This window comes from Symsagittifera roscoffensis, chromosome 6, assembly GCF_963678635.1.
Source record: "Symsagittifera roscoffensis chromosome 6, txSymRosc1.1, whole genome shotgun sequence".
In the NCBI taxonomy this organism is placed as follows: Eukaryota; Metazoa; Xenacoelomorpha; order Acoela; family Convolutidae; genus Symsagittifera; species Symsagittifera roscoffensis.
In genome coordinates this window covers 4,388,419-4,414,288 of record NC_087067.1, presented here as the reverse complement: position 1 = coordinate 4,414,288, position 25,870 = coordinate 4,388,419, and the positions used below count along the sequence as shown (strand labels likewise).

Below are 25,870 nucleotides of genomic sequence, written 5' to 3'. Positions count from 1 at the left end.
TTAGTCTGTTGTTTCGTCTTAATCGAATTAGTTGCTGAATATCGACTAAGTGGCCTGTTTTTGCGTCGTTTGAGGACCCAATTTTTTGTGCATTTGTGTGTTTTGAAAGGAAAGGGGAATTAATTTTTTTTATCAGTTTCAAGTTTTTTTCGTCCTTTTTTTTCGTCCTTGAAAAGGGTTTCTGCTCAGGTATTTTCGGTTTTCTTACCGCTTGGTTTTTATGAATTTAAATTCAATCAACTATCCGGCGCATCAGATGCAGAGGTAACATAACTGGGGTGAAGGCTTGTGGTTCGAAACCGACTTGGACCTGTTTTTTTTTGTTAACTAATCTTTGTGTTTTTTTCCGACTATCGTCCGTCTGTTTATTTTTGTCGGCTTAGTTCCTCTAGCCCGAATGTTAAATAAGGTTCAGCTTTCTTCCAAGTTGCTGTTATACTACTGCTTGAGACCACAAAGTCAGGCTGTTTAACTCCAGTCGAGACCTGTTCTTTTTTGCAAACTGAAAATTTTCGGCAGATTTAGATTATTTTTTATCTCATTTTTTTCGGCTTACTTCCGCTGAAAGGACTTTTTTGAGTATTGAACTTCTTTCTATCCATGCAAACGCTCCTTGTATAGTTTTAAATGGTACATGGATGTTTTGGGCTTTTTTGCAGTTTTTAATGACTTTAAATTTGTTTTGTTTCCGTTTTTCATGTCCTTCATTTTTGTATCGCAAGTGGTGCGAAGCTCAGCTCTGCCTCTGTGAAATTTAACGGGAAAGTTAATGATATCTGCGAATCAGAAAAACAGGTACTACTATGATAGAGTGGTCCCTCGAAAAGCACATGTGATAGAAAAGGTCCCGCATGCGTTTCGCATGTAATAATTTGAAAACATAGATAGAAAATTGTAATTACTATTGTTTAAATGAATATCAAGAAAAATGCTCGCCTCAAGTTAGTTTAAAAAACCGTTATTGGGTAAAGTTATTTGTCATCAAAACTCGTTTTAGCGTTTTGTTTGAATTTACTACTCTAAAATAGTGAGTGGGGGGGGGGTTTACGAAGTAACGAAAGATAAACTTTGTTTGAAAATATACTTGACATCGTTCTGAATGGCGAGTTTTTAACTACTATATGATTTGAGAGCTATAGGTGTCTTATTCTCAAGGTACCACTCTGTCATAGTTTAACCGAAAAACAATATTAGTCAGTGAAACTTGAAACAAAGTTTTGGCTTGCGAAGTCATTTTTTCAGGTAGCTATTATGTTCAAGGGACTGGTGTTGGGTAGTAGTAATTCTCAAAGCGAATACGTTGCCCAATTAGAAGACGCAGTCTCATCTCTTCAGAAGAAATTGCAGAAGTATGAGAAGAAATTGAAAGATTTGGTTGTCGCGTACAGATCGGTGTGCGAAGAAAGAGATGCTCTTTCGCAGGTCATTAGCTCCACGCCTGGTGCAATAACGGCGGACAAATGCTGCCCGAACAAAGAGTGAGTTATGAATAGATTTTAATTTGTTCTTTTCTGTTTTTCATATGGGGGCAAAATTGCATAGACTATAAGTCATAGATAAAAAAAATGTTGATTTTGTAAGTCTGAATTTGTTTAGAACTGTAAATTCTAATCAGGAAGCAGATGCATTGCCAGAAGAACGACCTGGCTCGGCTGCCAGTGAAGCAAGCTCGGAAAAGTCTTCGATCGCAGATCGAGCGATGTCGCCAAAACCATCAGAAAACAGCTCGGTCGAACCAGATGCAAATGCTAATAGACTAGCATCCCTCACAAACGCTTTTAACCTCTTGTCGAAAGAAAAAACACGCCTTGAAGAAGCCTTCGTCAAAGATAAAAAAGCAATGAGAGAAGAATTTGACAATAGTATAAGTGAACTAAGCAATAGATTAGAAGACATGAATTCCTTAAATGAAAAGTTGGAAAAACAAATCCAAGAACTGAAAACAAAAGTTAGGGAGCAGCAATTCTCATTGGATGAGCAAAATGAAACAAGTTCAATAATGTTGAAAGAGCTACAATTGTTGCTTGCAGAGGAACGCCATAAGGTTTCAAAGCAGCATTCGCGGATAACTGATCTTGAAAATACTTTGTCAAACGAACGTGCATTAAAAGCAGAGGCTCTGAAGTATCAGTCGAAAGTAGCGTCGCTGGAAAAAGAACTAGAGGATGTAGCCGTTAGGCTTAAATCTTCGGAAAATAAAGCAAACGAGACGCCACAAATGATAACTGAAATGCAAAAAGAAATACAAGAAGTCAGAGCTTCTAACAAAGTGGCGCTTCTGGCAGAACAGAAAAAAGCACGAGAGGCGGAACTGCGCGCACAGTCAGTGGAGGAAAACGCTGAAGAGCGGATATGCAATTTAGAATCGAAACTGTCGCAATTCACTGATACTTTATCACATTATGAATCTGGTCGGGTTGAGAGTAACAGAGGTGAATCTGCACTAGGATTCCACAGCATGTTTGGTTCTTTAGAGTCAATATTGAATCTAGAACAAAAGCATGAGGTGGTAACGACCATCAGTGTAAAAGTTAAAAGTGTTTCCAGGAGTGTTGCAAACCGAGCAGAAGTATATTGGAAAGTGGAGAGAAGCGATCGAGGCGGAAATGAACATCCGGCATAGTCAAACTTATCGTAGACCGTCGGGAGCGCGATTTTTGGTGGGATCGACATTAGCTCCAATGTGAAAAAGCAGATACCCAGTGCATTTCGTAGCGGTGGATTTGAAGAGTACGAGAACGATCGTGGATCAAGCCTTCTCAGTGTCAAAATGCGTAAGACTAGCAAGAATGTCAAAAAAATCTTATGAGCAAAATGTTCTCAGCAAACCCGGAGAGAACAAAAGAGGAGTTAGAATCGATACTGGGAAAAAAATTCATGGGATACGCCAGTGTGAACTTCAGTGACTTTGAAAGACAAAAGCAGAAAGGATCAACAGTCACGGATTACAATGCAGTAGATGAGAATGATGATTTCCACCGAGTGATGATGCAAATAGAACCACTACTGGAAGCTTCGGGAAAACGTAATTGGAGGAGCATCATGTCAACACATGATGATTTCCCCTGCCATTGCTTGCTACAAACATGGTGATACCCCGGGCGTAGTAATCTGGTGTTGATCTGGGACTGTGGAGAGCTGCCCTCCATGGGTTTTACCTGACTCATCAGAGCACATAACGATAGTGATAGTGGGAGTTATGATGGCGATACGATGGCTGGAAGCTCATGTGAAGGAGAACAATAGACAGGAGACGCCGACGAGAGAACAGTTACAGGAATTGGATTGTCTAAAAGATTTAGATCTTTTTGAAACAATGTGCAAAATCTTGAATATTCCGATGTAAGTGAACAAAATATGGTTCAAGAGGACGACTGATGCCATGGTTTAGAGCCATCATGACTGCATGGTTGTAAGAGTATGCCAAAAAGCATATGTCGAAGCACAGCAGAGTGTACAGTGCGTATCAGCTGGAAATTGGAGCAGGAGCTTTTAAGCTAGCTTTTGTAACTCATCGCAATTCAGTGACCACCGCCGTGAAGAGAACTTCTGGAACAATTGAATGTGACGGATGGGAAAAAAAAGAAATGTTAAAGGAAGACTTGGAGAGAAACGTGACGTTGTGCCTCACAACAGCTTCTGCCGAAACGGAGAATCTAACGTTGATCCTCTACCTTGTTGTAAACAAAGAGTAGAAGAGCAGAAGTGTTGGACGACTGCTTCCAACAGCGTCAGAATAGCTACTACCGACGTGTTGCAAGACACAGAAACTGAAAGTGCGGAGTCAATGTCGCAGGAGGGGGAGATGGAACCTTGACAAATGGCCGAAAAACAACATGCAAAAAAAAGAAAATAAGAAGAATCGACGAAAGAGAAAATATTAAAACTCAGAATTGTTTTGTGTTTAACAGAAAACTCAAATGAGAAACAAAGCAACTAAGTTTGCAACTGAAACTGAAAAGAAAACATTTAGTTGAGTTTTGAAAATTAAAGAATTTTTTGCATTTATTAAATTTCATTGTGATTTTAGTTAGTGGCTTTAGAGACTCTGACTACTTATTTAGAGAGGCTTGAGTGGAGAATATCTTAAAATATTCCAGCCTGCATGATTGTTTTCAATCAACTAAGTTAACTGATCACTTTGTGGTGACATGAACGGCTTGGGTAATGTCTTGAAGAAGGAGATTATATCATTGTTTCTTCTAACCACCGAGTTCTTTAATTTCAATATTCAGGACCAAAAATAACTAAATTTCCGGAGGGAAGAAGCATAAGAGGATAATTTTAGTTTGTGGGTCGGCAGGACTGTCCTGCGTTCCTACACTTTTAAACCTAGAAGAAAAAATTTTAAATCGAGACATAGACATTGGAAGTCTGAAAAGATGTTTTATCTTAAGTATATCCTCGGAAGTGGAGATTAGTGAAAGAATTTGGAAGGCTTTAAAAGTGTGGTATGATGCCATTTACATTCTGCAGTGAGTTGATATGAGATGGATCAAAGTGATTGCGTGCATTTCAAAAACTCTTTTCGATGACACTGTACCATTTTGATGAAGACTATGAGACTCAATGGGGTCATAGACTGGGCTGTCCGGGGAGTTTGTGACATTCGACCAGAATGTACGAAAATGCAATTTCGTATTCGAATTTTTATCGACCAGAAAAGAAAATCTGACCTTGTAGATTAATGGTTTTAACGGATTAGCAACGTTATTTGAACGATTAGACAAACCATGAAGGCCAGAATTTTCTGGTACTTTAAATTTTTAAAAATTTCGAATTGTGACGTCACATTTCTGAGAAATGCTGAAAAGGCCATTTTGGAGAAAAAACAGAAGAAAGACAGAACAACAATAGTTGCAGTGGAAGCAACTACGAAGAAATAACGTTAGATAGAATTGGAAATTGTCAGAAACCGCTCCGAGTTGTAACGATTATGCTGATTATGAAGAGATCCTACAAACTTACTTAAAAACATTGTTTTCTGATTTCGAATACCCTTTTTCTCTACCCACCACGCCCCCCCCCCCCCCCACACACACACACACACACGCTTAGTCCGTTCATCCTTCCTTCCCACTCCCTTCCCCCTGTTCCCAATTACCCATAACCCCTACGCATATTTACCCCACCATGCCCCCCCTCCCGACAAACAAAAAAACTATTAAGGGCCCCCAACCGAAATTATAAACGATTATAATGTTAATGCAGGGGCGGATCTAGGATTTTCTCGAGGGGGGACAAATGCTGTAAAAAACAGACCAAAAAAGAGTTTTTAGGCACTTTTTGGAAAATTTTGATAAATATATTGGCGCCAAATATGTCGGCAAGGAGTCGAATCGCCTCGAATCCTGAGAAGCAAACGCCACCCCACATAACCCCCCCCCCCCCCCCCTAAATCCACCCCTGCTTTGGTTCTGAAGCGGATTTAGGGGGGTCGAATCCCTTTTTTGAAAATCCCACCTTTAAAATTTCCTCTGCTTTGGTTGTTGAAGGGGTCAAATCCCTGCAATAGTTGGACTTTTGCTGTTAATTAATTCAATGAGAGTAAAAGTATTAGCCAATGAAATCTCTTAAAAATGTTCGGAATTTTGTTAGCTATAACAGGCTGCAAAGTTTTTTGTCCAATCAAAAGGCGCCTCAATTTAGTGAACAGTTTTCTGATTTAATTTAAATAAAACCGGAGGTATTTAGTTTTTTCGGCTATCCGGGAATGCGGCTCCGTGGGTACGCACCGTTGGGACGACGTGTCCAGCCTTCCTAAAAGAAATATGGACGTTATTTCCCCGGATTGCAGAATCCGGAGGGGTCTCGGGCCCAAGACTCAAACTGTTTTATATAAACTTTTAGCTACCTGCTCATGTCCTGAATTGAATTTAATTAACATCCAGATTCATTTTCAGATAATGAGAAGCTAGGAGTTGAGGGAAATGTAACATTCGCCCGGAAGATACATATCGACGGATAACAAGACTAAGTCTTAAGACGACTGGCTAGCGTCTAAACAGAGCTTTGCATGCTTTTCACCGTCTCTACCAAGCCAGTACTTTTCGGTGGTCTTTCCTACATCGGGTCGACAAAAACGTTACTGCTCTCCGGCTTCGACCAGAACGCTCAAATTAACTGAATTACATGCAAAAATAGTGAGCTCATGGCTGGGTCTCAGTATCCCCAGACCACGAGGTCACTCCTAAAAACAGGGCTACTACTTATCATATTACTATTGTTTTTGTTCAGTAGATAAAAATCATCATCTCCATCGAAGATGGATCAACCCTTTCCCCCAACTCCTAGCACCTCATCCTTGTCAAAACTAATCAAAATATCAGTTAAATTCAAGTCAGGACATGACAGGATGCTAAAAGTTTATGTGAGTTAACAAAAGTTTCCGTCCCGAGACCCTTCCGGATTCTTGAATCCGCCGAATCAAGCTCCTTACTCTTGATTTCTTGCTAATCCGGAAGGCTGGTTCTCACCCTTCACCGTTGTTGGCAACGGCCTTGCAACTATTGTAGCAGCACAATAGTTGCAACTCGGAGCGTTCTCTGCTATTCTGTAGTTCGTTGTCGTTTTCCAATCTCGATTTTCGTACTGTTCGCAATCGCAGATAAAAGTTGTTCTGTTTCTTTCTGCTATTTTAGCTAAAATGGCCGTCTCTGACGTTTCTCAGAAATATGACGTCATAATTCGAATTTTTAAAAATTAGAATTCCAGAATCTTCTAGCCTTCACCGTTTGGCTAATCGTCCAAATAACGTCCTTATCCGTTCTAAATCGCCAATTCGGAAGGCTTGCTGCTAAAATACCGAATTCTGCAGAGACTGCATTTTGGCCATTCTGGTCGAATGTCACATACTCCCCGGACAGTCCGGTCAATGTCCTCATTGAATCGCGCAATGTTCTAAGTGGTTACAGTGTCATCGAACAGAATTTACAAAATGCACGAAATTACTTTTACCTACGTCACATCGACTCACTGCAGAATATAAATGGCATCATACTACACCACCATAGCCTTCAAATTCTTTCATTAATCTGCACATTGAGGATATGACTTAAGATAAAACATATTTTCTGACTTCCAGTGTCAATATCCCGATTGAAACTTTTTCTCCTAGATTTAAAAGGTGTTGGCTTGCAGGACAGTCCTGCCAACCAACAAGCTAAAATTATCCTACTATGCTCCTTCCCTTCGGAAATCTTGCTTGTTTATTGTCCTGAATATTAAAACTAAGAAACTTTGTGGTTAGAAAGAACAATGCAACAACCTCCCTCCTCAAGAAGTTACTCAAGTTTTTCATGTCACCACAAAGTTATCAGTCTTCCTAAGTGATTAAAAACAATCATGCAGGCTGGAATATTTAAATATACTCTTCCCTCAAGCCTCTCTAAATAAATAATAAGTGAGTGTCTCTAAAGCCACTTCAACTAAAACCAAAATGCAAATTTATAAATGCAACAATTTCCAAACTCAACTTAAATGTTTCAGTTTTCAATTACAACTTGGTTGCTTGGTTTCTCACTTGAGTTTTTCACACACATAAAACAATTCTGAGTTTTAACTTTTCTTCATCATCCCTTTGTTCTCTTCTTTTTTCGTCGTTTAGAAGTTCTAAAACTTCTAAATTCTTCTAATTTTCTTTCTTGTTGCCTCTTGTTTTCTCGATCATTCATCAATGCTCCATTTCCTCCTCCTGTGACGCTGACTCTGCACTCTCGGTCTCCGTGTCTTGTAGCACGTCATTGACTATCCTGACGCTGTTGGAAGCCGTCCTCCAACACTTCTGCTCTTCCACCCTCTGTTTACAGCAAGGTAGGGGATCCACGTTTGATTCTCTGTTTCTACAGAAGCTGTTGTGGAGACACAACGCCACGTTTCTTTCCAAATCTTCTTTCAGCATCTCTGCCTTCTCATTTCCACTACGCTCGCTCGTCCTGGAAATTCTTTTCACAGCGGTGGTCACTGCATTCCGATGGGTCACGAAAGCTCGCTTGAAAGCTCCTGCCCCAATGTCCAGCTGATATTCACTGTACACTCTGCCATGTTTCGACATATGCTTTTTCGCATACTCGTACAACCATGCAGTCATGTTAGCTCTGAACCATGGCATCAATCGTTTTCTTGCCCATATCTTCTTCACTTCCATCGGAATGTTTAGAACTTTGCACATTGTCTCAAAAAGATCTAAATCTTTTAGACAATCTAATTTCTGCAATTGTTCTCTCGTCGGTGCCTCCTGTCTATTATTTTCTCTCACATGAGCTTCCAGCCATCGTATCGCCATCATAACTCCTACTATCACTATTGTTATGGGCTGTGATGAATCTGGTAAACCCATGGAGAGCAGCTCTCCAGAGTCCCAGATCAACACCAGATTACTACGCTTGGGATACCACCAGGTCTGCAGCAAGCAGTGGCAAGGAAACTCGTCATGTGTCAACATGATGCTCCTCCAATTCCGTTTTCCCGAAGCTTCCAGCAATGGCTCCACTTCCATCATCACTCGGTGGATCTCATCATTCTCATCTACTGCATTGTAATCTGTGACAGTTGATCCTCTCTGTTTCTGTTTTTCAAAGTCACTGAAGTTCCCGCTCACATATCCCATGAACTTCTTTCCTAGTATTGACTCCAACTCCTCTTTGGTTCTTTCTGGAACTGCTGAGAAAATCTTACACAGTAACTCGTAAGACTTTTCAGACATTCTTGCCAACCTCACGCACTTCGGCACTGAAAAGGCTTGATCCACAATCGTTCTTGTACTCTTCACATCCACAGCTACGAAATGTACAGGATACTTGCTCTTGCACATTGGAGCCAACATTGAACCCACCAAATATCGTGCTCCTGATGGTCTACAATAAGTTTCGCTGTGTCTGATGTTCATCTCCGTTTCGATTGCTTCCCTCCATTTTCCTATATACTTCTGCTCAGTCTGCAGAACTCCTGGGAATACTTCTACGCTGATGGCTGTGACCATCTCATGTTTCTGTTCTAGATTCAATAGTGACTCTAAAGAACCAAACATGCTGTAGAATCCTAGTGCTGTCACTAGATTCACATCGGTTCCTCCATGGCAATCTGCTATCAGTTCCGTTTCCGTTCTTGCTTTCATCACTACATTTCCAAACAATACCGTCAACTGCTTGTGTTGTTTCTCCAGGGTTTTCACACAGTCTAGACTTCCACAAACGTGACCCTCTAGTCCACAGACTTCCGCCAGACAGCTACCAGGTTTGACCCAGTCTTCTGGTCCCCAGCCAGGCAACTCCACTCTATCTTCTCCGTTGCTCGTTCATCTCGTCCAGATCTTGCATGGTTTGGTTCGTCTGAACCTTCTGTGTTACTTTCGCCCCTTTTGGTGGCACAGCTGCTCTCAGTGGTGAACCAGACGAGGTCGCCTCGCTGTTCATCTCCCGATGCATTCTCGTCAGCCCAGGTTTGGGCTTGGAGGGCATTGGCATCTCACCTGGTTGGTAAGTCCTAGAACTTCCCAACCCAGGCTCATTCGCCAAGTCACTCCCTGAGAGAGCCCCGTTTCTCCACCTCATCACTCTCATGTTCGGGCGGTCTAGTACTCCTCTCTCTCCATATGCTGCCATCAACAGGACTTCCGTGGGGCGGTCCCCACGGTTGTCGTGCCCCAAGATGTTAATCAGGGCGGTCAGCAACATGACCACCTCTGGGTCCTCCAGAGCGAAGTCTCGTTCGATCAGCCGACGATAGATCGCATCTACCATCGGTCCTACATATGCCTCTGCCAGGTCCATCAATTCATCCAGGTTGAAATTATCCATACTGTTCTTCTCCAAATTTAATTTGATTTCGATTTCAAGTTTTGACTCAAGTGAGCAATTAAATGATCAATCAGGATCTAGAAAAGAAATCACGAATGTCACACTTGTCAATTTCACCCTAACATACATCGTTAAAATTTGCTTAAAGACAGTTCAGATAAAAAGATATTTATCCTAAAATTTATTAAAATCAATTGGTTTCTAAAATTTTGGAATTCGACCTAAGATTGGACAGTCCAAACTTTGGATCTATTCCCAAGATCGTCATTTAGTTGTTCATGGTCACTAACCCCTACTTACCCATGATCTTAATAACCCAACACATAACATAACATAACATAACATGACATGACACACATATCACATATTACATGTAACTCGGTCTTTGGCCTAACACCCTCTCGCTCATCACTCAGCCTATACTTAAGTAATATTTCTTATGTAGATACACTTGTATGTTCGTATCAGAGAATATCACGTGTACAAGCGCGTATAATTCCCGAGGATGCAGTCTTCCTCTATTTGGATCGTACACTGGAAGCGAAAGCTCCTTCACGTCCATTTCCACAAGGAAGTCCCTCAGCCTCGTCAAAGACAAGACTAGATTTTCTGGGTCCACGTGCTGCTTCTCTGTCGCCCTCGTTACCAAGAAGCATAAGTACTTTCCCGGTATCTGCGACACCGCCGGGGGTAAGGCTGCTACGCCCCCTATCCCTGGTCTTTGCTTCCAAGGGAATTCCACGTTTTTATATTCCCTCTTAAAATCTGCCGCTAGCGCCGTCCTAAAACTCATGTCTGCGGTGATAGCTACCGCACATGTTCTGTTTGTGAGTATGAAATCACTGTCTGTTAGTATTATGTTACTAGAATATTCATTTGGTAAATTAAAATATGACTCAACTACCCTGCCTATGTCAGGTTTCTTAGGTTCTTCACCTGTTTCTGCTTCTAAGTTTCCTGTTTCTCTTGCTCTTCTCAATTTTTTTATTATCAAGTTTTCAGTGTGGGTAAGTCCTACCCCCACTCCCCGGACAAAAATATCCATCGGCGTCCCCGTCGATCGCATACCGGGTATTAAGTCAAGATTAGAAGCTGGAATGAGAAGTTGTCCTTCCTGGGCAGCCCAGGAAGGATCATCTCGTTCGGTCTTAATGTATTTAGCGCTTTCGCGATCTACGTCTTGAATCGTAACGCTGGTCTTTTCAGGGTCTGATGTCATTTCGTTCAGCCACTCTAAGACACGCAGGTTCGTCAGGTCTTGTTCATTTGACTGCTGTTGCTCATCGTCGAACTCCACCTCGGGTTTCGACCAGTCGTCAACCCACTCATCGTTGTGGTCATCGACTATGCCAATGTCCTGTGACACTGTTATTTCCTCTAAACCCACTACTTCCTCCACTATTTTCTTTAGATCTATCCTATCCACTACAAAGTCGTCACCGTAAGGATTGTATTTCTTTCTTAGTCTCGTCCCGTCTTTCTGACGAGTCTGCATCGTGAACGGAAGATCTGGTTCCATGTTCTTGGGAACCTCTGTCTGTTCGGAATCCTGCCAATCTTCCTCTGCGTAGGGCAAGGTTTCATCGTCCGCTTCGATCTGTTCGTTTGGGTCCAGGTCCAATGGTGTATCCGTACCTTCCTCTACGACTTCGTTTCCATCGTTCTTCTCCCTGGTGCCTTTTTCATTGACCTCACAAGCAGGATCCATCATTAGATAATCCCCTTCTTCCATGTCTGCAGGTATACACCAGTCTTCTGTCGATGGATTGTGTGGCTTGATGTTCTCGTAGTGGGCGGCTCGGCCAGTACTCAGTCTATAAAAGCGTCCCTCTTGGTGCACCTCTGTAATCATGAAGGGTCCCCTCCACTTCTTCAGAAGCTTTTTTGTCCCTTTCGGTGGTATAACGTTCTGAAATACCCATACGTAGTCTCCCACCGAGTAAGCCTTTGCACCAGCTGCTTTCTTGTCGAATCTTTTCCTCTGCCTTGCCTGTGCCTGCTGAGTGTTTCGTCTACACAAGTCGTTCAACTCCTGTTGGCGTCTGATCACATCCCTTACGTAGACCTGTGGGGATGTTTTCTTTCCCTCATACTCTGGGTAGAAGAATGTCAAGGGTAAAGATTTCTCGTGTCCCGTCAGCATCATGTGTGGACTGACTCCAGTGGTGGAGTGTTGCGTGCTATTATAAGCTCCCATCACCTGTGGAAGGTATCTGTCCCAATCGGTCATATACCTGGAACAGTATACTCTCAGCATCGATACTAACGTCCTATTCTGTCTTTCCACTAAGCCATTCGTCTGAGGGTGGTATGTCGTGGAGTGAGCCTGAGCGACCTGTGACCGTCTCATAAGCTCTTTCGTAAGCTCGCCTACGAAAGCCGTTCCATTGTCCGATTGAAACGTCATTGGACATCCGTGTCTTGCTATCCACGTATTGATCAGGTGGTGGCATGTCTCTTCCGCTGAGGCAGTTATGCAGGGCACGGCCTCTGCATACTTCGTGAAGTGATCTATCATGACCAAGACTTGGTTGTAACCGCTGTCTGTCATGCATATCTTCTGGTGATCTATCTGCACCACCTCGTTGAATTCAGACGATTCAATTGATTGTAAAGGAAATCGCAACTTCCTAGGATCCTTGACCTGTTGGCATGACAGACATGCTGTCACCCATTTCTCGCATGCCTTTTTCATCCCAGGCCACTCAAAGCGCTTCAGGATCCTCTGATACACTTTGTCGATCCCTTGATGGCCCATCTGATCATGCGACCTGAATAATAGTTCTGTCTGATAGAGTTGCGGCAACACTATCGCGTTATATTTGTATAAGACCTTGTCTTCTTCTCTTCTCCTGCAAGCCACGATCCCGTCCTTGTTCAGATATAATCTCCCCTCCTTCTGCATGAAGTATTGTCTCAGGATCCTATAGCTGTCTTCTTCCAGGTCACCTTTGTCAGGTGCACCGTTTTCTATCCACCTTTTTAGGTTGCTTGTCATGCGATCATTTCTCTGCGCCCTTAGAAGGTCCGAGAGTCTGTATCTCGCCTTCAAGTACGTCTTCATGACTCTCATCTGACTGTTCAGCTCGTTGGGCTGATGTGTGTCTTCTTCCATCTTAACGCACCAAATCTTCGCCAACGGTTGTGTTTCTTGTTGAAACGGCTGAAGATCAGTCCTGACTACCTCTTTCTGCGGCAACAGGCTTATCGAACGTTTCGATACCGCTATCGTTTCTAAGTCATCCGCTGCGTTGTCAAAGACTCTTTCGCTTGGTATTAGGTAGCGATCACTGTCAGGATCCTGGTACACCTCTCTGTCCAGGTTTCTCGCCCGAGTTTCCACTAGTAGCGTGTGTATCGCCAGTTCCGACAGTTCTGATCCCGAGGTCGAATCCCTGTCTGAATAGGTGTTCATTCTCGAGCTTTCTGACTTATCATCCGTCGAAGGTGTTGTGCTGGAGACTGCACGCTCCTCCAGATCATGTCCGTATTTCCTTCGCATCCATCTGAACTCCCCGTACAAAACTTTGTTCTCTAGGTCCTGTTTCTCATCAGGAATTTTCTCGTCTATCTCGGACTCCCCGGACAAATTCACTTGTCCCGGGTGTTGATCTTGTGATTGCTGGTTTCTCTCCTCATCCTTCTCCCCGGACAAATAGTCTTGCAGCAGATTTTGTTCTACCTCTTCACCCTCTTTTTCCCGGTCTACAAAGGTGACGGTTTTCTTTCGCTTGCTGCTCCCCTGTTCTTTCCGTCCGTAAGAAGTACTGGTTAAAATCTCTTGGGGTATTGAGGATACTAGTTGCTGAACTATTGTCCTACAATCCCTCTTGTTCTCCTCGTGCTGTTGTCTGGACGGCATGATCTTCACTTTCTCACTGACTGTTAGCGATGCCACTGCTGCTGTCCACTCGGGGTCATCTCTGGTCACTTCTCTTTCTAACAATCCACCCAGCATCCGCATTACTTGTGGTGTGACTTGCACCGTTTTATCCAATAATGAGAGGCTGTTTATATTCATGCGAGAGAGTTCTTGCTGGACCAGGTTCGAGCGCAGCAACAAATCTAAGGGGACTGGATCCTCCTTGGACAGGATCTTTATCTCAGCTGCTTTCTCTACAGGTAACTCAGGATGCCCTGGAATTGGATGTCCAGACTTATCCAACCATCTCGTTAAGGGAAGCGCTTCATAAGTTTCTTTGTCCAGAAACGAGAATCCCTCCTTTACTTCCGCCTGATTGGCCTGCTTCTGCTCCAATCTTTCATAGAACTCAGTTTTCTTGCTGAGACTGTCAGCATTCTGATGTTTATCACGCATCCTATGTTCGATTATCATATGGTAGCCATCCAATCTGACTATCCATCTACCAATATAACTCTGATCCATCGAGTAGGTCTTCAACCAGGATAACGCTCTGTTGTCCACGCGTAACTTGAAGGGAGCGCTCCCCAAGTATGCACGGTACTTCTCCACGAAGGTAACTACTGCAAACATTTCTGCTTTTGGTGCGCCATATTTCATCTCTGTGTCACTCAGGACCTTGCTGCCGTATGCAATGGGACGGAGAACTGTTCTTCCGTTCCATTCTTGCTCTTGATGCAAGATTCCTGAGATGGCCACCACCGATGCGTCCGTGTCAAGAACATACATGCCCTTTTCTGTAGGCATGCCTAGCACTGGCGCTTCGCACAGTTCCCGCTTTATGTTCTCGAAAGCAACTTGTGCTTCATCGTTCCATTCGAACTTCTTCCCTTTGTTGCGCATCAGCTTCTGCATCGGATACACTTTGTCCGCATATCCCTTAATGAATTCTCGGTAGTAATTGGCAAACCCTAGGAAGCTCATGAGCTGTGTGTCCGTTCTCGGAGCTTTCCATGTCAACACTGCTTCCACTGCGTCCGAATCCGGAAGGGTCTTATAGTCGCTAATTCGGAAGGGTCCTATTTGTGCCAATCCGGAGGGGTATTATTTTATTAAGGACTTAGGTAAACGAAAGAAAGACTAAAGAGCGAGAGGTATTAGGTTATTAATACACAGGCTAGGTATCAGTGACTGCACTGGTAACTTGCCTTTCAGAAAGAACCAGACTAATACAAAACAGGTCCGAACTCGGATATTCGCGACACTAAGTCTAAATTAAAAAGAGCGTGACTCATTGGTGTGGATTGAAACATAATACGTTTTTGGGAAAAGTGACTGCCCTGAGGATTTTAGTAGGTCTAGCTCGGGCAGTCCGAAGGCAGATAGGTAACACAGTACTCGGTGGGTGCAATAGACGCCCACTTGAGAAAATAACTGCCTTCAAAGTTTTGTCTGTTTGGTGCAGCACCAAGCAGGGAAAGCTTTTTCTTTAGAAGACAAGTTCGACTATTGTACTGCAACCGACTAAGAGTACAAGACACATACGTTTTTTTATATATATACATTCATATTGTGTCAATATATATATTTTTTTGTTTTTTGATTTTAAATCAACCTAAACTGTGCTTGATTGGGTAGTGAGTACACTATCTTTTAAATTGACTGATAACATCATATTGTGCTAGTTTCCAGATCTTTGGACCGATAATCGGCTATTGTGAATAAATTTTATACAAACTGTACTCTGACAACATACAGGATTCGTGGTCACTATTTAATAGAATCTGGTGAAATTTATTGTGTTGTGTCATTATTATTGTTAATAAAACTATAAGGTCTCTAGCAATTGAGTCAAGAGTAGGCATAGGAAAGTGACAAATAAAGAATGAGTTTAGACAAGTCAAGGATACCAAAACGAGGTAATAGCTCTAGGAAATTCATACCTGAAAAGCAAAGAAAAACGATGACCGATCCTTTTGTGGATTGGATCAAGCGAACCCGGTCCGATAAAGAGGGGACGGTTTCAGGCAGAATGGTTGAAACGAGAAGTCAAAAGACCTCAGAAGAGCGAAGAGAACTGTTAGAAGTGGAGGTCAATACGGACCATACCATGAACGACAACCAGGGAGTAAATGGACTGGAAGGGAGAGGCAGAAGGCTGGCGAGTGAATCTACTCCGGTAGAACAAGGCCATGATTTTGCCACTTCCACCGGGACGTTGGATCGAGAGGAGATGTCGGAACTGTCCGACATCTCAACTGAAGTAACGGCGACTAGAAGATCTCCGACAGACAACACTATGATGGCAGGCGGAATGGGGAAACAAACAACGTCATCATCATTCTCAGAAAGAATGAAGAACACCTTCGGAAACATCTTTCCATTTTGTGTAATTTGTGTAATTTATAGTTTTATTAACACCGGATTTGTGTAATTTGCTAAAAACAATCTCAAAAAATTTTCTCGCTCGCTTTTCCGAAAAATTTCTGATCCTATTAGTAAGCTCAGCTAATTTCTGATCTATTGGTACCAAGATCAACTCGATATGATCAGTAGTTCCAAAGTTATTAACCAAAACGTCTTTTTTCCGAACTCAAAAAATTTTCTCTCTTATAGGTTCCGCCTAACTTTTTCCGCAAATCTGGTCCTTTCGACCTAAAAATTATTGATCCGAGCTCAGAAGGCCTATACTCTTCTAGTTCAATGCAAAAGACCCGATCTAAAACGCTATTGTAGAAAAAATTTGCGAAAAACTATGCTACCTGGACCCCTCCGGATTGATGAATCCACCAAATCAAACACGTTATGTTCGATTTCTCTGCAACCCGGAAGGCTTTCGGGTAGCGGATTTTAAGACTTGTAGATTCACTAGTGGACGTTGTCCGAACAACTATTTTTACTGTCCTACCTCAAAAATTTCAAAAAATTTTCTAAATTTTTAGTGTTTCTTACTATCAAAAATTGGGAAAATTTGGTTTTTGGTACCAAACTAGTTCCAACCACTTCCGAACTAAAGTTAACCGGTTCTACTTGTTACAGTAGTGCAGTTACGATGTAACACACTAACTTAGCGCTTTTTTCCGTTTCAAAAAATATCGATATCTCAAAAATCGCGACTTGTGGGGGGATCAAAATATCGCTATTTTGACCCTAAAAACCGGTCTGTTTTCGTTGTTTTTCACTGAAAAATGATATTAGACTATTAATATAGGCTATATAAATAATAATATTAGTAATACTATACCCCTCCGGGTTTGTTTAATCTCCGAATTAAGGTGCTTAACTCGGATATTCGCAGTTCGGTGAAGGGTCACTACAGTGCAGCACTGTCGAGCCCCCCACAGATTACTATCCTACTTTTTGTACCAAAAGGGATACAAAACTTGTTAACGATACCCAACAGTCGATTGTAGTTGTCGTTGAGCCTCTTCCTGTTGTTCCCTGTACTGCTTGCCGGATCGGTCTTCACCCCGGACCCTTCCGAATTGAGCGCAAATCAGCTGACCCTTCCGGATTGGGCGCAATTTTTCATTAACGTGCTTAAATGCTCAAATAACCCTACAGTACAAGCCTCACAAACGGGCCACAAAATTGATCGTAACGATCCTGACTGATATAAATGCCTGTAACAACAATATATCTATCAACAACAAACGGGGGGGTTGAATCACATCTTGTCTGGGGGGATGATTTCTTCTGATTTTTTACTTTTTTACTGTTTTTGGTTTTTTCGGTTATTTTTTTATGTTTTTTGTTTTTCTTGGGTACTATACTACTTTTTGTTTGGTTTTACTTATATCTTTAAGTGTTTTTGGTCACCAACCGCTCAGGGGACGAGGGGACGGCCGATCCCCCCACCCTTCCTGGTTTGTGAATTTTCGGTCTTAACTAGGTTAAAAAGCTATTCACGGCAATCCGGAAGGCCTCCGCGTTCCGAACTACCCTTCCGCCCCGGCGGTTTAGGCCTAATAAGGGCGTTAATGTGAGCATCCGCTCGGCGCGGAGCGCTCGTTAACGGTTCTGCCGATCATGATGTTAAAAAAGAATAACACCCAGGAGCGCCATAAAAACATACATGTAACATTCGCCCGGAAGATACATATCGACGGATAACAAGACTAAGTCTTAAGACGACTGGCTAGCGTCTAAACAGAGCTTTGCATGCTTTTCACCGTCTCTACCAAGCCAGTACTTTTCGGTGGTCTTTCCTACATCGGGTCGACAAAAACGTTACTGCTCTCCGGCTTCGACCAGAACGCTCAAATTAACTGAATTACATGCAAAAATAGTGAGCTCATGGCTGGGTCTCAGTATCCCCAGACCACGAGGTCACTCCTAAAAACAGGGCTACTACTTATCATATTACTATTGTTTTTGTTCAGTAGATAAAAATCATCATCTCCATCGAAGATGGATCAACCCTTTCCCCCAACTCCTAGCACCTCATCCTTGTCAAAACTAATCAAAATATCAGTTAAATTCAAGTCAGGACATGACAGGATGCTAAAAGTTTATGTGAGTTAACAAAAGTTTCCGTCCCGAGACCCTTCCGGATTCTTGAATCCGCCGAATCAAGCTCCTTACTCTTGATTTCTTGCTAATCCGGAAGGCTGGTTCTCACCCTTCACCGTTGTTGGCAACGGCCTTGCAACTATTGTAGCAGCACAATAGTTGCAACTCGGAGCGTTCTCTGCTATTCTGTAGTTCGTTGTCGTTTTCCAATCTCGATTTTCGTACTGTTCGCAATCGCAGATAAAAGTTGTTCTGTTTCTTTCTGCTATTTTAGCTAAAATGGCCGTCTCTGACGTTTCTCAGAAATATGACGTCATAATTCGAATTTTTAAAAATTAGAATTCCAGAATCTTCTAGCCTTCACCGTTTGGCTAATCGTCCAAATAACGTCCTTATCCGTTCTAAATCGCCAATTCGGAAGGCTTGCTGCTAAAATACCGAATTCTGCAGAGACTGCATTTTGGCCATTCTGGTCGAATGTCACAAAAGGGTTGATCCATCTTCGATGGAGATGATGATTTTTATCTACTTAAGAAAAACAATAGTAATGTAATAAATAGTGGTAGCCCTGTTCTTACGAGTGACTTCGTGGTCTGGGGATACTGAGACCCAGCCATGAGCTCACTATTCTTGCATACAATTAAGTTAATTTGAGTGGTTTGACCGAAGCCAGAAACATTAACGTTTTTGTCGACCCGATGTTAGGAAAACCACCAAAAGAAATGGCTTTGGCAGAGACGGTGAAAACCATGTAGAGCTGTGTTCAGACGCTAGCCAGTCTCTTTAGAACCTGGCTTTATTTTCCGTCGATATGTACTTCCGGGCGAATGTTACATATATGTGACTTTTCTGCTGCAACATTTCTAGATATGGAAGAGCACAGTATAACGTGGATAGAAGGCAAGAGATTCAGATGGTTTTGAATCAAGTCAACCGGATTGAGAAAATTATCACGTGCACTGAATAAACTGGAGTTGAAAGAAACTCAAAAAGATTGACCTGATATGAGGCCACGTGTCTATCAGATATTTATACTTAGCTGCCCTTGGCTCTATAAATAAGCATTTCTTCGGAATTAGTTCTATCATTAATACTGTTTTTTCATTATCATATAGTTTTATTCACAGGTTCTGATCTGTAGGCTTTATTTTGGCCTCTGGCGATCAGTATTTCCTATATATTTTTATCATGATTTTTATCATTATCATATAGGTGCTTTAAAATCACACCTATATGATGAACAATGGGCGAAGTTATTTCGCTTACCGTGATAATTTTTGACCATCTGATTGATCAATTGCGTATGATGTCTTACTTCGGTAATGTCAGTCCTTGGCGTTGAGATGCATTAAGAGAAAGGGGCCGTCCGATGTGTTTCAGAACTGATGTCAGCGGTCTTCAACTTTCAGAGTTTACTAACAGTTGTTATTTTCCTTATATGCACCTGTACATATATTCGTTCCCTGTGGCCTTCAGTTATTGATAGAAACAAAACAGGAATGTTGGGTATTTTCTGGAAGTTCGCTCGCATTGGCGAGCGATTGAGTCCTTACGTCAGTTTTTGCTGTGTAGCAATGGCATCTGCTGTTATGTTATCATCATGATGACAGATTTTACGGTTATAAAAGACACTGATCCAGTGAATAGCAGCAGAGAAGAGTCAGAGGTATCCTGTAATCTGCAGAAGAACGCGTGAAATCGAATATGGCTTCAAATGATGTGTTAATCCATTTTAATGAAACATGGACTGGGTTTGTAAATATACTAGATTTAACTAGCTGTAATTCAAGTGTAAAATCAATATTTTCTTAACCTTCTGCAATAAGCAAGGCTATTGCAACCAGGTACTAGACTTTTTTCCCGTTATTAACTTAGTTCACAGGATTTACCTGGATTCCTGTTGGTACCTTGGTTTATAAAGAATTCAAGTTTTTTAGTGTCGTCTACTGCACACTTAGCAAAGAGGTAACTAATTCGCCTGGGATGGCCAGGTCATGCATGGAATTGAATAGGAAAGGAACAGTTTTTTTTTTCAATTAACACCGTTTTCTGTTTCAACTAAAATCGTCGGCCTAATAGCTGTCTGCTTTTTTGTGTCGGTTTTGTTGCCACATCTAAGAATCGTTCATTTTTGCTGCAAATAGTTTTCTTTGTTGTTGCTTTTAGTGTTTTGTAAAAATCCGACTGAATTGAATTTTGATTTCTACATTCGTTGTAATTTTACCGACTCGATTCGCTATTTTTTTTTTAAAAATTTAGTCTGTTGTTTCGTCTTAATCGAATTAGTTGCTGAATATCGACTAAGTGGCCTGTTTTTGCGTCGTTTGAGGACCCAATTTTTTGTGCATTTGTGTGTTTTGAAAGGAAAGGGGAATTAATTTTTTTTATCAGTTTCAAGTTTTTTTCGTCCTTTTTTTTCGTCCTTGAAAAGGGTTTCTGCTCAGGTATTTTCGGTTTTCTTACCGCTTGGTTTTTATGAATTTAAATTCAATCAACTATCCGGCGCATCAGATGCAGAGGTAACATAACTGGGGTGAAGGCTTGTGGTTCGAAACCGACTTGGACCTGTTTTTTTTTGTTAACTAATCTTTGTGTTTTTTTCCAACTATCGTCCGTCTGTTTATTTTTGTCGGCTTAGTTCCTCTAGCCCGAATGTTAAATAAGGTTCAGCTTTCTTCCAAGTTGCTGTTATACCACTGCTTGAGACCACAAAGTCAGGCTGTTTAACTCCAGTCGAGACCTGTTCTTTTTTGCAAACTGAAAATTTTCGGCAGATTTAGATTATTTTTTATCTCATTTTTTTCGGCTTACTTCCGCTGAAAGGACTTTTTTTGAGTATTGAACTTCTTTCTATCCATGCAAACGCTCCTTGTATAGTTTTAAATGGTACATGGATGTTTTGGGCTTTTTTGCAGTTTTTAATGACTTTAAATTTGTTTTGTTTCCGTTTTTCATGTCCTTCATTTTTGTATCGCAAGTGGTGCGAAGCTCAGCTCTGCCTCTGTGAAATTTAACGGGAAAGTTAATGATATCTGCGAATCAGAAAAACAGGTACTACTATGATAGAGTGGTCCCTCGAAAAGCACATGTGATAGAAAAGGTCCCGCATGCGTTTCGCATGTAATAATTTGAAAACATAGATAGAAAATTGTAATTACTATTGTTTAAATGAATATCAAGAAAAATGCTCGCCTCAAGTTAGTTTAAAAAACCGTTATTGGGTAAAGTTATTTGTCATCAAAACTCGTTTTAGCGTTTTGTTTGAATTTACTACTCTAAAATAGTGAGTGGGGGGGGGGGGGTTTACGAAGTAACGAAAGATAAACTTTGTTTGAAAATATACTTGACATCGTTCTGAATGGCGAGTTTTTAACTACTATATGATTTGAGAGCTATAGGTGTCTTATTCTCAAGGTACCACTCTGTCATAGTTTAACCGAAAAACAATATTAGTCAGTGAAACTTGAAACAAAGTTTTGGCTTGCGAAGTCATTTTTTCAGGTAGCTATTATGTTCAAGGGACTGGTGTTGGGTAGTAGTAATTCTCAAAGCGAATACGTTGCCCAATTAGAAGACGCAGTCTCATCTCTTCAGAAGAAATTGCAGAAGTATGAGAAGAAATTGAAAGATTTGGTTGTCGCGTACAGATCGGTGTGCGAAGAAAGAGATGCTCTTTCGCAGGTCATTAGCTCCACGCCTGGTGCAATAACGGCGGACAAATGCTGCCCGAACAAAGAGTGAGTTATGAATAGATTTTAATTTGTTCTTTTCTGTTTTTCATATGGGGGCAAAATTGCATAGACTATAAGTCATAGATAAAAAAAATGTTGATTTTGTAAGTCTGAATTTGTTTAGAACTGTAAATTCTAATCAGGAAGCAGATGCATTGCCAGAAGAACGACCTGGCTCGGCTGCCAGTGAAGCAAGCTCGGAAAAGTCTTCGATCGCAGATCGAGCGATGTCGCCAAAACCATCAGAAAACAGCTCGGTCGAACCAGATGCAAATGCTAATAGACTAGCATCCCTCACAAACGCTTTTAACCTCTTGTCGAAAGAAAAAACACGCCTTGAAGAAGCCTTCGTCAAAGATAAAAAAGCAATGAGAGAAGAATTTGACAATAGTATAAGTGAACTAAGCAATAGATTAGAAGACATGAATTCCTTAAATGAAAAGTTGGAAAAACAAATCCAAGAACTGAAAACAAAAGTTAGGGAGCAGCAATTCTCATTGGATGAGCAAAATGAAACAAGTTCAATAATGTTGAAAGAGCTACAATTGTTGCTTGCAGAGGAACGCCATAAGGTTTCAAAGCAGCATTCGCGGATAACTGATCTTGAAAATACTTTGTCAAACGAACGTGCATTAAAAGCAGAGGCTCTGAAGTATCAGTCGAAAGTAGCGTCGCTGGAAAAAGAACTAGAGGATGTAGCCGTTAGGCTTAAATCTTCGGAAAATAAAGCAAACGAGACGCCACAAATGATAACTGAAATGCAAAAAGAAATACAAGAAGTCAGAGCTTCTAACAAAGTGGCGCTTCTGGCAGAACAGAAAAAAGCACGAGAGGCGGAACTGCGCGCACAGTCAGTGGAGGAAAACGCTGAAGAGCGAATATGCAATTTAGAATCGAAACTGTCGCAATTCACTGATACTTTATCACATTATGAATCTGGTCGGGTTGAGAGTATAAATGCGATTAACAGTCTTAAAGACAGAGTTGCGCAGCTGGATCTTGAAAATGCGTTGTTGTCTCAAGCAATGGGTAAGAACCAAACTGATTCTAATTTGAGTGTGGAAGCAATTGAAGTTGAACTTCAGAGGTACAAGGAGTTATACAAGGTCGCGCGAGCGAAAGCTGGCTTAAGTGTTTTGGATGAACTCAACGAAGATATTAATAACGAAAGTACTTACCGGTCCTCTTACGAAAAAACCGTTGCGGAATTAGGACAACTGAAAGAAGAATTTGAGCGTTACAAAACGCGCGCCCAAAATTTGCTGCGAAACAAAGTAAGAGATGGTGAAAACGCTGAAATTGAGAAGCTCAAAGCAAATATAAGGGCCTTAAAAGGTGATCTAAACGCATTGCATGACAAAAATACGAAGCTTGAAGATGAATTAAAGAATACAAGGTCAAAGTATGAAATGCAAATGAAGGTTTTGAAGCAAGAGAATGGTTCTGAGTCTGAAAAAAGAGAAAATGAGCATAAATACACTCTTAAAGAGTTGGAAGAAGCACTGGTCAAGCAACGAGAACGGATGCGTGGTTTATTGGCAGAAAAAGAAAAGGAAATAATTGACTTGCATCAGAATCGTGGTAGCTCGTATCCTATGGAAAAGTTGAATGTTAAAACGGGGAGTAATGATAGTATTGATACCTTAAACGATTCGGTTTTTGCTGCCGCGTCAAGCCCTTCAAGTAGTGGACCTCAAATGACTATGCACTTTCGGGAAATGATGGCGCGAAAAGACGCAGAGATAAAACAAGCACGTAACGAGCGCGTGGAAGCTCAGAACATGCTGAAGTCTTTGACTGAAAACTCAATGATGAAAGAAATGAAATATCAAGAAGAAATCGAAAGTTTGAACTGCCGTATTAACATGCTGAAACTTCGTGAGTCGAGAGAAGGAAGCAACATTGAGTACGTCAAAAATGTGATGCACCGATTTTTGCTGTGTACTTCGGCCTCAGATGGCAGAAACAGTATGTTAGATGCCCTTTTGACCGCTCTTCATTTTACAACATCGGAACAGCTAGCTGTGAAAAAAGCTCAAGGCATTTCGACTTCATCTTGGTTTGCGTAAAAAGGCTTAGTAGGCTTAAAGTGCTGTTTGTGTAATGATCTACCACAAAACAATTTAACATTTGCTGGGCTGCGGCCTTCATATTTTAGTTTAAATCAATCTGATGATTACGCTTGAGTGTTAACCTCATGAATATAATTTCTTTGCTCTAATTTTGGTTAAAATTAGGTTTTTTTGTTCAACTTTGACGTCGAAGAGTATCCATTAATTTTTGTGGTAGACTACATAATTCCGCGCTTAGCCTTTAATTTGTATAATACTTGTTACTTGCAATTTATGCGTAAAGATATTATGTTGTGTGATGTTATTTTTTAATCTCTGGTGCTAATGAACTTATCATTCCAAATACTTTATTGAAAGGTGTCACTGGTTCAACTATTGAAGATATCTTTTGGCCGTTTTTCTCTGACAAGTTTGATTCATCCAGAAATTTAAAAGTAAGTTGGAGTATGCAAGAAGGTCATTGACCACAAGAAGTTCAGTTTTTAAGTGGAATTTTTTTTCTTCAAAAAATGGAAACAATGTGAACTTTGAATCGCTATGATTAATACTTATGATTCTGATGCTTTTCAAGTAGTTCGCTATTCCCCAAAAGTTTAAGTGGTTTCACAGCACAGAATAGATCTCATGGATTGGTAAGACTTGGCATGGTAGCATGGCATGGTTGGTGTCTTGGAGAGGAAGGAATATAAATTTTAATCTGTGATTTTTACAGAAGCAAAAGCTTAGAAGAAAACGAATATATACCCATCTATTTATCTATCTATCTATTCATATGTGTAGCTATTTGTCCATTTACCTCCCTGCCGACCCAAAGGGTCCCACCTTTGGTACTTTTTAAGAAATCCAATTTTGGCCGACCGACCCTAAAATTTTTCTTAAGGCGCCTTTGGCACTAATATATACTAACTTTGAGGGGGAGCGCGCGCTAAGAAAAGCGATTTTTTTGTCAAAATGTTCCAAAAAGTCCCCAAAACCGGCTTTTTGACTTTTTTTCAAAAATTTGCCTGCGGCGCAGAAAATTTGGCCGAAACAGCGTCTTTTTACTGCTTTAGGAGTACTCGGAAAATCAATTTGGTCCAAAAAAAAGGGTCGTCAAAATTTTTATGAAAATCCGCACCCCCTCGAGAAAATCCTAGATCCGCCCCTGGTCGGAACTATCTAAATTTTGTTCCAGGTAAATCTAAATTTGTTCCTGTAAATCCAACTAAAGTTTGTTCCAGTAAATCGAAAACAAAATGTAGGGTGGTTCCGACCACAACTGAGATTGTTCCGACCACAATTTAAATTGTTCCGTAACAAAAGTTACGGTGGTTCCGACCACAATTTAAATTGTTCCGGAACAAAATTTAAGGTGGTTCCGACTAAAATTTAAATTGTTCCGTAACAAAATTTAAGTTGGTTCCGAACACAATTTAAATAAATCCGGAACAAAATTTAAGGTGGTTCCGACTACAATTTAAATTGTTCCGTAAGAAAGTTTAAGGTAGTTTCGACCACAATTTAAATTGTTCCGTAACAAAAGTTACGGTGGTTCCGAACACAATTTAGATTGTTCCGTAACAAAATTTAAAATACTTCCGACCACAATTTAGATTGTTCCGTAACAAAATTTAAGATGGTTCCGACCACAATCCAGATTGTTCCCTAACAAAATTTAAGATGCTTCCGACCACAATTTAGATTGTTTGGTAACAAAATTTAAGATGGTTCCGACCACAATTTAGATTGTTCCGTTACAAAATTTAAGATGGTTCCGACCACAGTTGAGATTGTTCCGTAACAAAATTTAAATTGACCAAATTTAGATTGTTCCGACCACAATTTAAATTGTTCCGTAACAAAGTTTACGGTGGTTCCGACCACAATTTAAATTGTTTCGGAACAAAATTTGAGGTG

General features: G+C 41.1%; 1 protein-coding gene across 1 annotated transcript; it reads left to right on the top strand.

The window, feature by feature from the left end:
* Window positions 1–1,148: 1,148 nt before the first annotated feature.
* Window positions 1,149–24,090, top strand: LOC134848155 (GRIP and coiled-coil domain-containing protein 1-like). Its single transcript, XM_063865514.1, has 5 exons — window positions 1,149–1,478; window positions 1,597–2,432; window positions 2,548–2,660; window positions 21,625–21,908; window positions 22,027–24,090. Exons 1-5 carry the CDS (start codon window positions 1,252–1,254, stop codon window positions 23,969–23,971), a joined length of 3,405 nt encoding a protein of 1,134 aa, XP_063721584.1. The 5' UTR covers window positions 1,149–1,251; the 3' UTR covers window positions 23,972–24,090.
* The last annotated feature ends 1,780 nt before the right edge of the window (window positions 24,091–25,870 follow it).

Excerpts from the sequence above, each read along its gene's own strand:
- LOC134848155 (XM_063865514.1), top strand. The coding sequence starts at position 1,252 with ATGTTCAAGGGACTGGTGTTGGGTAGTAGTAATTCTCAAAGCGAATAC. Across the intron at positions 2,433-2,547 it reads TCGGGTTGAGAGTAACAGAG|GAGTGTTGCAAACCGAGCAG; the intron begins GTGAATCTGCAC and ends AAGTGTTTCCAG. Across the intron at positions 21,909-22,026 it reads AAATGCTGCCCGAACAAAGA|AACTGTAAATTCTAATCAGG; the intron begins GTGAGTTATGAA and ends GAATTTGTTTAG.